The following is a 15,047-nucleotide window of genomic DNA, read 5'->3' as shown; positions in this document are numbered from 1 at the left end:
TCTGCTAATGTATGTACGCCCCAAAAACGCCTCGCCACGCCTGCGTTTTTCCATCTCCACCCCCGTCAACACCCAAAAACGCCCTGTTCTGTCAATCACATTTGACATGTCACTTCCTGTACGCTATTTTAGGAACGACAGATAAAAAGCTCGCAATCTGCCGTACGCACATGCGCAGTGTAACACCGACGCATGCGTGGTTAGTCAACATCGGAACGCAACGAGCGTACTGCTGTTTGCGAGTGGCTCTGAATGAGGGCCTAAAGCTGCATACACACACAACGATTTTTTTAATGAACGATTTTAGTAAACGATTTTTTCCCTTGAAAAAATTAACTAAATGTCATGAACGATTTTTATGAACTACAAACGATTTTTGCATATTCCCTTAATGAAAATCGTTGAGTTGACAAGTCTGACTGAACTACAAACTACAAACGACAAACTACAAACGTGAACGCGCATGAACGATAATCGTTCATCGTTTGACTCAGAAAGGGAACGATTTTTACAAACGATTATCGTTAAACGATATCGTTTAGCGATAATTGATCAAAATATCGTTGTGTGTGTATGCACCTTAAGTATTAAGTAATTTATGTGATCATTTACATTGTGTATGAGTCAGAATCAGCCCCAGGGCAGTGCCAGTGCCAATTCCAGCCTATACACACAAGGGGCATTGCCAGTCAATAGAGCTGCTGCAGGTAGCATCGCAGAGACTCACCCTGAGACCAGGCACTCCTTCTACGAGCTCCAAGCCGCCTCCTCGCTATCACTCTCTGTACCAGAGCTGCTCTCTGTAACATCTGAGTGAAAGCTGCCCACAGCCGTGCCCCGGAGCTGCTCGTTAGCAGGTCCAGTTCCATGCGCAGACCACCGGCAACCCATCCTCTCTGCACCAGGCTAGCAGCTCCACCAGTCTGGACAGCTGCTGCCTGACGTGCGGCTCAACCTGCTTGAACACAGACATGTCTGTGTCCCACCCCCCTCTCACACACATTGGACCTTATTCAGAGGCGGCCGTACGGTCTGCGACCGCACGGCCGCCTCGATGTTTTGCCAGTGCACATGCGCACGAGGGAGCCGCCTCCCTCATGCGCATGTGTGAGACCCGCTACGACCGACAGCGCTGGCCGTAGCGGGTCTCTTTCCAAATTGGGCGAGCTGTCGATGTTGATTGACAGCTCGCCCCTTTTGGAAGGCGGGCCGGGGAAGTGGCAGCCCAAACGGAGGCGTTCCCATGGGAACGCCTACCGTTTGGGGGAGGCCCCACTGACATCACTAGTGATGTCAGTGGAGAGCTTCCGGCTCTGACACAGCCAGAAGCTCTCCGGGGCTTACGACAAGTGAGACCCTACCCTAGGGTCTCGTCATAAGCCCCGATGGTCGCGATGGTCTATGACCATCACCCGAGCGGTCGTTAGAGCTGTGGGTGTGGGTGTGGCAAGTGGCCGCCCATTTTCTGAGCGACCGCTTGCATCCTCCGACCGCCTCTGAATGAGACCCATTATCCCCAGCCCTGCCCCATTCACCTACTGTACCTCTCACACATATATGCTTCTCCCTCAACCTCCTCCCTCTTACATCTATACCCCAGCCCTGTCCTCTAACACATATATGCTCCTGACCAAGCCACCTCCCTCTCACACATATACAGCAGCCCTGCCCCAGCCACCTACTACTCACACAAATTCCAGTCCCATTCACCTACCCCTCACACATATACAGTATGCTTCTGCCAGAGTCCTATTCCATTCACCTACCCCTCACACATATACACTTCTGCCACAGTCCTGTACCATTTACTTCTCACACATGTACCCCACCCCAGTGACCTCACTGTCACAAACGTACAACAGCCCTCTCCCTGCCCTGGTAACGCTGCAAGAGGGAATGCACTGTTGTAGCAGCCGGTTCTATGTTGAAGGCGTCGGATGCACATGTGTGCCCGGGGATGGGGACACCGCCCAGTGAGAGAGGCGAGCACCAGCAGCCTCAGCAGGTGCACCCGGATCTAAATTCTGAAACACTACAAGTACATAGTAAGCTGGCCCCGCTTTGGCACCCAAGGGAGGAGCTGTCACTGGCCGGGACACTCCCCCTTCCTATCCTAACTATAACGATGCATACTGGTACACTTCCCCCTTCCTCTCCCTGCTGGCTGTTATTCCACGCCAGCCCCCGCCCCGTCCCATCTGTACTCGCACATGCGCAGTCCAGATTATTGATGGGACAGTGGGAACTGGAGAATCCGGGGGATTTATTTAATTTTGCGGGGCAGCGGGAGACTCCACAGCGAACCGGGAGTCTCCCGCAGAAATCGGGAGGGTAGGCAACTATGGCTAGGGGTAGTGTAGTGTGTGCGGGGAGAGGGAGCAGGGTTAGGGGTAATGTAGTGTGTGTGGGGAGTGGCAGCAGGGTTAGGGGTAGTGTACTTTGTGCAGGGAGAGGGAGCAGGGTTGGGGGTAGTGTAGTGTGTGTGGGGAGCGGCATCAGGGTAAGGGGTAGGGTAGTGTGTGCGGGGAGTTGGAGCAGGGTTAGGGGTAGTGTAGTGTGTGCGGGGAGTGGGAGCAGAGTTAGGGGTAGTGTAGTGTGTGAGGGGAGTGGGAGCCGGGTTAGGGCTAGTGTAGTGTGTGCGGGGAGTGGGAGCAGGGTTTGGGGTAGTGTAGTGTGTGTGGGGAGTGGCAGCAGGATTAGGGTAGTGTATTGTGTGCGGGGATTGGCAACACGATTAGGGGTAGTGTCGTGTGTGCAGGGAGTGGGAGCAGAGTTAGGGGTAGTGTACTTTGTGCAGGGAGAGGGAGCAGGGTTGGGGGTAGTGTAGTGTGTGTGGGGAGCGGCATCAGGGTAAGGGGTAGGGTAGTGTGTGCGGGGAGTAGCAGCAGGGTTAGGGGTAGTGTAGTGTGTGCGGGGAGTGGGAGCAGGGTTAGCGGTACTGTAGTGTTTGTGAGGAGTAGCAGCAGAGTTAGGGGTAGTGTACTGTGTGCAGGGAGTGGGAGCAGGGTTAGGGGTAGTGTAGTGTATGCGGGGAGTGGGAGCAGAGTTAGGGGTAGTGTACTGTGTGCAGGGAGTGGGAGCAGGGTTGGGGGTAGTGTAGTGTGTGAGGGGAGTGGGAGCCGGGTTAGGGCTAGTGTAGTGTGTGCGGGGAGTGGGAGCAGGGTTTGGGGTAGTGTAGTGTGTGTGGGGAGTGGCAGCAGGATTAGGGTAGTGTGGTGTGTGTGGGGAGTGACAGCAGGATTAGGGGTAGTGTATTGTGTGCGGGGATTGGCAACACGATTAGGGGTAGTGTCGTGTGTGCAGGGAGTGGGAGCAGGGTTAGGGGTAGTGTAGTGTGTGCGGGGAGTGGGAGTAGGGTTAGGGGTAATGTAGTGTGTGTGGGGAGTGGGAGCAGGGTTAGGGGCAGTGTAGTGTGTGTGGGGAGTGGGAGCAAAGTCAGGGGTAGTGAAGTGTGTGCGGGGAATGGCAGCATGGTTAGGGGTAGTGTAGTGAGTGGGGAACGGCAGCAGGGTTAGGGGTAGTATAGTGTGTGTGGGGAGTGGCAGCAGGATTAGGGGTAGTGTAGTGTGTGCGGGGAGTGGGAGCAGGGTTTGGGGTAGTGTAGTGTGTGTGGGGAGTGGCAGCAGGATTAGGGTAGTGTGGTGTGTGTGGGGAGTGGCAGCAGGATTAGGGGTAGTGTATTGTGTGCGGGGATTGGCAACACGATTAGGGGTAGTGTCGTGTGTGCAGGGAGTGGGAGCAGGGTTAGGGGTAGTGTAGTGTGTGCGGGGAGTGGGAGTAGGGTTAGGGGTAGTGTAGTGTGTGTGGGGAGCGGCAGCAGGGTTAGGGGTAGTGCAGTGTGTTTGCGGAGTGACAGCAGGATTAGGGGTAGTGTAGTGTGTGCGGTGAGCGGAAGCAGGGGTAGGGTTAGTGCAGCATGTGCGGGGAGTGGGAGTAGGATTAGGGGTAGTGAGTGTAGTGTGTGCGGGTAGCGGAAGCAGGGTTAGTGGTAGTGCAGCGTGTGCGGGGAGTGGGAGCAGGGTTAGGGGTAGTGTAGTGTGTGCGGGGAGTGGGAGTAGGGTTAGGGGTAGTGTAGTGTGTGGGGGGAATGGTAGCAGGGTTAGGGGACGTGTATTGTGTGCAGCGAGTCGGAGCAGGGTTAGGGGTAGTGTAGTGTGTGCGGTTAGTGGGAGTAGGGTTAGGGGAAGTGTAGTGTGTACGGGGAGAGGGAGCAGGGTTAGGGGTAGTGTAGTGTGTGTGGGGAGTGAGAGCAGGGTTAGGGGTAGTGTAGTGTGTGCAGGGAATCGGAGCAGGGTTAGGGGTAGTGTAATGTGTGCGGGGAGTGGGAGTAGGGTTAGGGGACGTGTATTGTGTGCAGGGAGTGGGAGCAGGGTTAGGGATAGTGTGTGTGGGACATGGGAGCAGGGTTAGGGGTAGTGTAGTGTGTGCCGGGAGTGGGAGTAGGGTTAGGGGTAGTGTAGTGTGTGGGGAGTGGGAGCAGGATTAGGGGTAGTGTAGTGTGTGCAGGGAGCGGGAGCAGGGTTAGCAGTAGTGTAGTGTGTGCGGGGAGTTGGAGTAGGGTTAGGGGAAGTGTAGTGTGTGCGGGGAGAGGGAGCAGGGTTAGGGGACATGTATTGTGTGCAGGGAGAGGGAGCAGGGTTAGGGATAGCGTGTGCGGGACATGGGAGGAGGGTTAGGGGTAGTGTAGTGAGTGCGGGGAGTGGGAGTAGGGTTAGGGGAAGTGTAGTGTGTGCGGGGAGAGGGAGCAGGGTTAGGGGACATGTATTGTGTGCAGGGAGAGGGAGCAGGGTTAGGGATAGTGTGTGCGGGACATGGGAGCAGGGTTAGGGGTAGTGTAGTGTGTGGGGAGCGGTAGCAGGGTTAGGGGTAGTGTAGTGTGTGTGGGGAGCAGGGTTACGGGTAGTGTAGTGTGCGTGGGGAGTGGGAGCAGGGTTGTGGGGAGTGGGAGCAGGATTAGGGGTAGTGTAGTGTGTGCAGGGAGCGGGAGCAGGGTTAACAGTAGTGTAGTGTTTTCAGGGAGTGGGAGCAGGGTTAGTGGTAGTGTATTGTGTGCGGGGAGTGGCAACATGATTAGGTGTAGTGTATTGTGTGCGGGGAGTGGGAGCAGTGTTAGGGGTAGTGTAGTGTGTGTGGGGAGTGGCAGCAGGATTAGGGGTAGTGTAGTGTGTGCGGGGAGTGGGAGCAGGGTTTGGGGTAGTGTAGTGTGAGGGGCGAGTGGCAGCAGGATTAGGGGTAGTGTATTGTGTGCGGGGAGCGGAAGCAGGGGTAGGGGTAGTGCAGCGTGTGCGGGGAGTGGGAGTAGGGTTAGGGGTAGTGAGTGTAGTGTGTGCGGGTAGCGGGAGCAGGGTTAGGGGTAGTGTAGTGTGTGCGGGGAGTGGGAGTAGGTTTAGGGGTAGTGTAGTGTGTGTGGGGAGTAGGAGCAGGGTTAGGGGTAGTGTAGTGTGTGCGGGGAGTGTGAGTAGGTTTAGGGGTAGTGTAGTGTGTGCGGGGAGTAGGAGCAGGGTTTGGGGCAGTGTAGTGTGTGCGGGGAGTGGGAGTAGGGTTAGGGGTAGTGTAGTGTGTGCGGGGAGTGGGAGTAGGTTTAGGGGTAGTGTAGTGTGTGTGGGGAGTGGGAGTAGGGTTAGGGGTAGTGTAGTGTGTGCGGGGAGTGGGAGTAGGGTTAGGGGTAGTGTAGTGTGTGTGGAGAGTGGGAGCAGGGTTAGGGGTAGTGTAGTGTGTGCGGGGAGTGGGAGTATGGTTAGGGGTAGTGTAGTGTGTGTGGAGAGTGGGAGTAGGGGTAGTGTAGTGTTTGTGGGGAGTGGGAGCAGGGTTAGGGGTAGTGTAGTGTGTGGGGAGTGGGAGCAGGGCTAGGGGTAATGTAGTATGTGTGGGGAGCGGGAGCATAGTTAGGGGTAGTGTAGTGAGTGCGGGAAGTGGCAGCAGGGTTAGGGGTAGTGTAATGTGTGGGGAGTGGGAGTAGGGCTATGGGTAGTGTAGTGTGTGTGGGGAGTAGCAGCAGGGTTAGAGGTAGTGTAGTGTGCAGGGAGAGGCAGCAGGGTTAGGGATAGTGTAGTGTGTGGGGGGAGTGGGAGCAGGGTTAGGGGTAGTGTAGTGTGTGTGGGGAGTGGGAGCAGGGTTAGCGGTAGTGTAGTGGGTGCAGGGAGTGGCAGCAGGGTTAGGGGTAGTGTAGTGTGTTTGGGGAGTAGCAGCAGGGTTAGGGGTAGTGTAGTGTGTGCGGGGAGCGGCAGCAGGGTTAGGGGTAGTGTAGTGTGTGGGGGGAGTGGTAGCATGGTTAGGGGTAGTGTAGTGTGTGGGGGGAGTGGTAGCAGGGTTAGGGGTAGTGTAGTGTGTGCGGGGAGCGGCAGCAGGGTTAGGGGTAGTGTGTGTGGGGGGAGTGGTAGCATGGTTAGGGGTAGTGTAGTGTGTGGGGGGAGTGGTAGCAGGGTTAGGGGTAGTGTAGTGCGTGCGGGGAGCGGCAGCAGGGTTAGCGGTAGTGTAGTGTGTGCGGGGAGCGGCAGCAGGGCTAGGGGTAGTGTAGTGTGTGGGGGGAGTGGTAGCATGGTTAGGGATAGTGTAGTGTATTTGGGGAGTGGGAGCAGGGTTAGGGGTAGTGTAGTGTGTGCGGGGAGTGGCAGCAGGGTTAGGGGTAGTGTAGTGTGTTTGGGGAGTAGCAGCAGGGTTAGGGGTAGTGTAGTGTGTGCGGGGAGCGGCAGCAGGGTTAGGGGTAGTGTGGGGGGAGTGGTAGCATGGTTAGGGGTAGTGTAGTGTGTGGGGGGAGTGGTAGCAGGGTTAGGGGTAGTGTAGTGTGTGCGGGGAGCGGCAGCAGGGCTAGGGGTAGTGTGTGTGGGGGGAGTGGTAGCATGGTTAGGGGTAGTGTAGTGTGTGGGGGGAGTGGTAGCAAGGTTAGGGGTAGTGTAGTGCGTGCGGGGAGCGGCAGCAGGGTTAGCGGTAGTGTAGTGGGTGCGGGGAGTGGCAGCAGGGTTGGGGGTAGTGTAGTGTGTGTGGGGAGTGGCAGCAGGGTTAGGGGTAGTGTAGTGTGTGCGGGGAGCGGCAGCTAGGCTAGGGGTAGTGTAGTGTGTGCGGGTTGTGGGAGCAGGGTTAGGGGTAGTGTGTGGGGGGAGTGGTAGCATGGTTAGGGGTAGTGTAGTGTGTGTGGGGAGTGGGAGCAGGGTTAGTGGTAGTGCAGTGTGTGCGGGGAGCGGCAGCAGGGTTAGGGGTAGTGTAGTATGTGCAGGGAGCAGCAGCAGGGTTAGGGGTAGTGTAGTGTGTGCAGGGAGCAGCAGCATGGTTAGGGGCAGTGTAGTTTGTGCAGGGAGCAGCAGCAGGGTTAGGCACAGTGTAGTGTGTGCAGGGAGTAGCAGCAGGGTTAGGGGCAGTGTAGTCTTTGCGGGGAGCAGCAGCAGGGTTAGGGGTAGTGTAATGTGTGCGGGGAGCAGCAGCAGGATTAGGGGTAGTGCAGCGTGTGCGGGGAGTGGGAGCAGGGTTAGGGGTAGTGTGTGTGGGGAGCGGGAGCAGGGTTAGGGTAGGGTAGTGTGAACGGCAGCAGGGTTAGGGGTAGTGAAGTGTGTGCGGGGAGCAGCAGCAGGGTTAGGGGTAGTGTAGTGTGTGCAGGGAGTGGGAGCAGGGTTAGGGGTAGTGTACTGTGTGCGGGGAGTGGAAGCAGGGTTAGGGGTAGTGTATCAGGGCTTGACAAATTTTTCTAAAACCTAGGAGCCAGGATGAAAGTGTAGGAGCCAGACCCCCCTTCCCCCGGGGCAGCATTACTAAGCACCTATGCCCCAGGCAACCAACCCCCATGGCCACACTACTAATGGGGTATCCCAGGTAATCCACCCTCCCACAGCCCCATTATTGAGCAGCTCGGTATCGCTCAGTGTTGCCTGCCTACTGAAGTGGAATGTAGATGGGATTTGGTACAGGGGACACACTATCTCCATCAATTTTCTAAATCCCACTGCACTAATGGCGGATACCGGACGCAAGTCTAACACCAACATAGCTGTCAAGTAACTTTTTATGAACGCGCTGCAGGTGACGTATAAGAGAGGATGTTCCTAGGTGGTTAAAGTCCTTACCCCTACTTATTACACCTTTACATACGCAACATATAGGAAGACAGTTGTTGTCTGGATTTGGATAGAAATATTGCCAGACCAAAGAGGTGGAATGTTTGGTCTTCTGCCCAGGCATGACCGTGATGGGATTTTTCATCCCACGGACAACAACTCTTTCCCTTGGTACCTGATTTAAACAAACCACATCACCATCAGAATCCTCCTTGTCAACTTCCTCCTCAGCGCCAGCTACACCAGTATCCTCATCCTGTTGTACTTCAACAGTGACATCTTCAATCTGAATATCTGCAAGTGCTGGAAGGAGCACCCACAGTCCAGTTGCTGAGTGTGTGCAAATGGAGCCACCTCTTCCCGTCCAGTGTTGGGAAGGTCAGGCATCGCAACCGCCGCCACACTTGGACTCTCCTTGGGGATTTGTGATATCTTCTTAGAACGCACAGTTCTTCGCTGTGCTTCCATCATCATGTGAATCTGAACCACTAGTCATGAATATAGGGAAGGACCTTAGCTGTTCCTTGCCACTCCGTGTCGTAAATGGCATATCAGCAAGTTTACATTTCTCCTCAGATGATTTCAATTTATATTTTAAGGCCCTTTTACTGAACTTTGGCTTTTTGGATTTTACATGCCCTCTACTATGACATTGGGCATCGGCCTTGGCAGACGACGTTGATGGCATTTTTTCTATGTCATGACTAGTGGCAGCAGCTTCAGCACTAGGAGGGAGCGTTTCTTGATCTTTCCCTATTTTATCCTCCAAATTTTTGTCCTCCATTATTTTCATGGCGTTGATCACCCCTGTAAAAATATATTTTTTTCGGGGCAGCAGCCCTCCTTGACAGACAGCAGCACAGGACCCCTGCACAACTACGCCAGTGACAGCAACACTGATGACAGTGACAGTGACAGCTACACCGATGACAGTGACAGCTACACTGATGACAGTGACATCGACAGCTACACCGATGACAGTGACAGCTACACTGATGACAGTGACAGCGACCGCTACACCGATGACAGCGACAGCTACACCGATGACAGTGACAGCTACACCGATGACAGTGACAGCTACACAGATGACAATGACAGCTACACTGATGACAGTGACAGCTACACCGATGACAGTGACAGCGACCGCTACACCGATGACAGCGACAGCTACACCGATGACAGCGACAGCTACACCGATGACAGTGACAGTGACAGCTACACCGATGACAGTGACAGCTACACTGATGACAGTGACATCGACAGCTACACCGATGACAGTGACAGCTACACTGATGACAGTGACAGCGACCGCTACACCGATGACAGCGACAGCTACACCGATGACAGTGACAGCTACACCGATGACAGTGACAGCTACACAGATGACAATGATAGCTACACTGATGACAGTGACAGCTACACCGATGACAGTGACAGCGACCGCTACACCGATGACAGCGACAGCTACACCGATGACAGTGACAGCGACCGTTACACCGATGACAGCGACAGCTACACCGATGACAGTGACAGCTACACAGATGACAATGACAGCTACACTGATGACAGTGACAGCTACACCGATGACAGTGACAGCGACCGCTACACCGATGACAGCGACAGCTACACCGATGACAGCGACAGCTACACCGATGACAGTGACAGTGACAGCTACACCGATGACAGTGACAGCTACACTGATGACAGTGACATCGACAGCTACACCGATGACAGTGACAGCTACACTGATGACAGTGACAGCGACCGCTACACCGATGACAGCGACAGCTACACCGATGACAGTGACAGCTACACCGATGACAGTGACAGCTACACAGATGACAATGACAGCTACACTGATGACAGTGACAGCTACACCGATGACAGTGACAGCGACCGCTACACCGATGACAGCGACAGCTACACCGATGACAGTGACAGGTGTTTTTTTTTATGCCAGTGACAGCTACACCGATGACAGTGACAGCTACACTGATGACAGTGACAGCTACACAGATGACAATGACAGCTACACTGATGACAGTGACAGCTACACTGATGACAGTGACAGCTACACCGAGGACAGTGACAGCTACACTGAGGATAGTGACAGCTACACTGACAGTGACAGCTACACCGAGGACAGTGACAGCTACACTGATGACAGTGACAGCGACAGCTACACCAATGACAGCGACAGCTACACTGATGACAGTGACAGCTACAACGATGATAGTGACAGCTACAACGATGATAGTGACAGCTACACCGATGACAGTGACAGCTACACCGATGACAGTGACAGCTACACTGATGACAGTGACAGCTACACAGATGACAATGACAGCTACACTGATGACAGTGACAGCTACACCGAGGACAGTGACAGCTACACTGATGACAGTGACAGTGACAGCTACACCAATGACAGCGACAGCTACACTGATGACAGCGACAGCTACACAGATGACAATGACAGCTACACCGGTGACAGTGACAGCGACAGCTACACCGATGACAGTGACAGCTACACCGATGACAGTGTCAGCTACACCGAGGACAGTGACAGCTACACCGAGGACAGTGACAGCTACACCGATGACAGTGACAGCTACACCGGTGACAGTGACAGCGACAGCTACACCGATGACAGTGACAGCTACACCGATGACAGTGACAGTGACAGCTACACCGAGGACAGTGACAGCTACACTGATGACAGTGACAGCGACAGCTACACTGATGACAGTGACAGCTACACCGATGACAGTGACAGCCACAACGATGACAGTGACAGCTACACTGATGACAGTGACAGCTACACCGGTGACAGTGACAGCGACAGCTACACCGATGACAGTGACAGTGACAGCTACACCGATGACAGTGACAGCTACACTGATGACAGTGACAGCTACACCGAGGACAGTGACAGCTACACCGAGGACAGTGACAGCTACACTGATGACAGTGACAGCGACAGCTACACCAATGACAGCGACAGCTACACTGATGACAGTGACAGCTACACCGGTGACAGTGACAGCGACAGCTACACCGGTGACAGTGACAGCGACAGCTACACCGATGACAGTGACAGCTACACCGATGACAGTGACAGCTACACCATTGTCAGTAACAGTGACAGCTACACCGATGACAGTGAAAGCCACAATGATGACAGTGACAGCTACACCGATGACAGTGACAGCTACACTGATGACAGTGACAGTGACAGCTATGCCAATGACAGAGACAGCTACGCCGATGACAGTGACAGAGACAGCTACGCCGACGACAGTGACAGCTATTCCGATGAATGTGACAAATATATATATTTTTTCGGGGCAGCTCTTGACAGACAGGAGCACAGCACTAGACAACAGTAGCCAGCCCCTATGGTCAGCATCAGCAGCATCAAATCCCAGCTCCCTCCCTGTGCACACTCCACAGCAGCCCTTGACAGACAGCAGCACAGCACTGGACAACAGTAGCCAGAGCCGGCCCTAGGCATAGGCATTCTAAGCAAATGCCTAGGGCATCTCCCCCCATGCGCTGCAGCCGCGATCGGAGCTTTGCGGCTCTGCAAAAGTGTTTGTGTTTTGTTTTTAAAAGGGGGCGTCGTGATTTGGCCACGCCCCCTGTCACTTGGGCCCGGCTGTCTGCGGGCCTGCCAGCCCCTATTAGCCAGTACTATGCTTCAGTGGCTGGCTCCTCCCCTGAGACCAGCCACCAACGAGTTCCATTACAGACTGGCACCTCCTCTCCTGCCTGCCTCCCACTCCTCTCCTCCCAGTGGCCGGCATACCCCTTCTTTCTGTGGTCATGACTACCCCCATAATCTCCAGAACCAGGTAAGTTGTGTGTGGGTGTAGGATGTCTGTGTACGGTATGTATGTATAACATGTGCTAGTTTTTTTTTTGTTACAGTAAATATGTGGGTTTTGATTTATAATGTGTGTGATCGCATGTGTGTGTGTGTATGTGTGTATGTGTGTGTGTGTGTGTGTGTGTGTGTATGTGTGTAGAAATCTATGATTGTTACAAGATATATATATATATATATAATATGCACACACACACATACAGTATCACACACACATAAATATATTAGGGATGTGCAGGCTCGGATAGGTTCGAGTTTGCACGTGGAGTTCGGATTTTTCCCTCCAAAAAAACGGAACTCAGAACGAGGCAAAACGTCATCTTGCATGGACGAACATCATCATTCCTGGAATATATATATATGTATATACACACACACACACACACACACACACATGCATACTTGTTTTTGTGACCTTTTCAGGACCCATGACTGGTTTGTCCATCATGGGGACGCCTGCTTCCCATTGCCCAAACAGCTTGATCAGCAAACCGTGCCTGCTGGTGGGTATCTATATCATATCACCCGGCGCGCATGTGCCGTATAGCTTGGTGACAGAAACCGGACACCATTATACCTCACCGGGACCTAGTCAGTTTTTCCTAACCATGTGGGTACTCCCTATGCCTCACTGGGACCTACTCAGGTATTCCTAACCATGTGGGTACACCCTTTGCTATGACCACTAAATGGTTTCACCACAGTAAATAAAAAAGACGCCTTGGTTGGACCAACATAAATTTTATTCAGGCTGTACACTGTCGCTTGATAGCAGTTATTCGGTTTTTTATGTAGTACTTGACTGACAGCCAGTTCCTAGCCTTCAGAGCCTGCTCCTCAGCGCCGAGGCAGGCGTTACAATCCTTTTTGCCGGGGACCTTGCAGGAGAGGATGAATCTCATCAGGTGTCTCTCAACTGCTGCTGCTTCTTTTCTGCTCCACGGTTTCTTTTTAGAGCCCATGCAATCACCTATGCAAGACAGGGAAGAGATCAGTCAACCAAAAACTCACCGCCAGCCCAAGCCACCCAATGAATTTGATGGACACACACCTTTAGTAGCCATGGGTGCATGCCTCTCCATCACTTTCAGTGCACTGGCATCTCCCTCCTCCACATGCACTGCTCCAGCTTCCACCTCTGGCTCATCATCAGACTCATCACTGGCTAGCGGGATTGGTTCTGGAAATACAAAGATAAACAGAGATCCCCGGTCACAGTTTCCCCCTTAGACTGTCAGCCCATGGAACAACCAGTCGGGTGAGGGACCATGCTACTTACCATTGGGATCAATGGAGATTTCTTCCAGGCTTTGTCCCTTAAAGTCAGCCAATCGACCTTGCTGGAGTGCCACAAAGAGTTTGCTAATTTTTGCCAATTGCAGGGTACCTTCAGGGAGGCGGTAGTACTGGCGGTGCACCCGGATATCGTGCCCTAGGAAATCGGCCAGCTGATCCATCTCCGTGTCACTCATGTTCAGCACCCTCGAAAGGGTGGCCACATGTTTCCGAAGCCTGGTAGAGGAGAGAGCTTCTGGATGCTTGGCTCCACATGCCCGTGCATAGAGTCGAATGCAGTCGGATCCTCTGAGGTGTGACAAGGCGGAGGGTCTTGCAAACATATATACATTGTCAGGACTGACACCACACTCTACCCTTTTCTCTGTGAGGTGCTCCAATGCCCTCTGCATGCAAGGGGACAGGAGGACAGGGACTTTCCTGCCTCTCTTACCAGGAATCTCAATGCGTGTGAAGTGCTGACATAGCCTCTTTTCTGGCTCTGACAGGGCCAGCGCCACATCACCCTGTAAATCAGCTGTGTGCCGAGATGCAAAAGAGCAAAGCTTCATCTTTGAGACCTCACCTTCCCTACGTCGGTTGAATAGGATTAGTTGTGTGAGGGTTACCTTGGCCAGCAGCAACCACTTCTTTGTGGTCGGGTGAGTGGACAAATCCTCTAGGTATTCCCGCTGTCTGTCAGTGAGATAAAGGTGCAACTGTTTTACATCATCAGTGAAAGGTAGAAGGGGGGGGGTGTTCCATTTTTGCTCCTCTAGGGTTTTGAGGGCAGCAGCCGAGATCATCTCGCTCCACCTTGCCTTGTATAGTTTTTGGAAGCTCCGTGCGCTCTCCACGGTCGGGGCATGGCCCTCCATAAGTGCCTGGCACTCAACCATGGTAGATATTTTTTGGAGGCTATGGCCCACTTTCAGGGCCAGTGAGGGAACCTTATAGGTATTCGTCAATTCAGCATAGCCGGCCAGGCTCCTTACGGCAGTTATGACCTGCAGGAAGTTTGCAGGGCAGATGAACTCTGCCATGCTCCTCAGAGGACTAACCATCCTGGCATGCAGTAACAGTCGCCCCACCTCTCTGAGCTTCTGCCGTATATAATCATGCTTACTGACATCCGAACCATGCCGGTTAAAGAGGTGGAGACCAAACTGCATGATGCAAGGGTCACCCTTTATTACCTGTACCACATCATCGTGAATCATATCACACAGCACCTTCCAGAGGCCCTTCCCAACACCCGGTGGAACGGGAGTGGCGTAAGCACAGAGGGATTGCACTCTGGTCCTGCCTGGTTTGGTGTTGGCAGGACCTTTTTTCAGCGGGCACCTTTTCACATGACGCCAAAGGTGTTGCCTTGAGAAAAGGCCCTGGCAATATGCACAATGCATGAAGTCTTGGGGAGCCACAGCTTCACCAGGCTGCTTGCATGGAAGTAGGACACCGCAGCCCTCACGTAGAACCCCGGCATTATGGGCAAAGTTCCCCCGGTTGCGAATCAGGTTAAGCTGTAGCCGCCTTTCCCTTGAACACTTTGGGTAGCTCAGTGCCCGGGCTGCCTCAGGCTCATCGTGGTGGATGGCCTCCACGTGCCTTGCAATTTTTGAGAATGGCTTCTCGCACCATAGACAATAGTTCTTTTTTTTATACACCTTTGAGCCATCACATTTTTTGGTAAGTACCTGGACTGTCACAGCGTGGTTTTTTTTTGAGGAGCAGAAACCTGGGCCAGAAATTGGAGAATCTTTGATAGCAGAGTGACCCTCAGCCAGCATATGTGTCCCATGACGGGCCCGCTCATCCCCGCTGCTGTCTTCCAAACTGTC

The 15,047-nt window shown here is 53.7% G+C and overlaps 1 protein-coding gene across 1 annotated transcript in view; it reads right to left on the bottom strand.

The window, feature by feature from the left end:
* Positions 1–12,348: 12,348 nt before the first annotated feature.
* The window catches only part of LOC148527210 (uncharacterized), a 3,258-nt gene continuing 559 nt past the window's right edge, over positions 12,349–15,047 (bottom strand). The window contains exons 1-3 of the mRNA XM_088469375.1: positions 13,211–15,047; positions 12,983–13,111; positions 12,349–12,901 (exon numbers count right to left, since the gene is read on the bottom strand). The exon at positions 13,211–15,047 is cut by the window's right edge and continues 559 nt beyond it. Coding sequence (XP_088325501.1) covers positions 12,678–12,901; positions 12,983–13,111; positions 13,211–15,047 — 2,190 coding nt within the window. The 3' untranslated portion in view covers positions 12,349–12,677. The remainder of the gene's footprint in view (positions 12,902–12,982; positions 13,112–13,210) is intronic.

The sequence above is a fragment of the Taudactylus pleione genome, unplaced genomic scaffold (genome assembly GCF_031769625.1).
Source record: "Taudactylus pleione unplaced genomic scaffold, aTauple2 ptg000091l, whole genome shotgun sequence".
Lineage (NCBI taxonomy): Eukaryota > Metazoa > Chordata > Amphibia > Anura > Myobatrachidae > Taudactylus > Taudactylus pleione.
The sequence above is the reverse complement of the archived record's forward strand: the minus strand, read 5'-3'. Positions and strand labels throughout refer to the sequence as shown.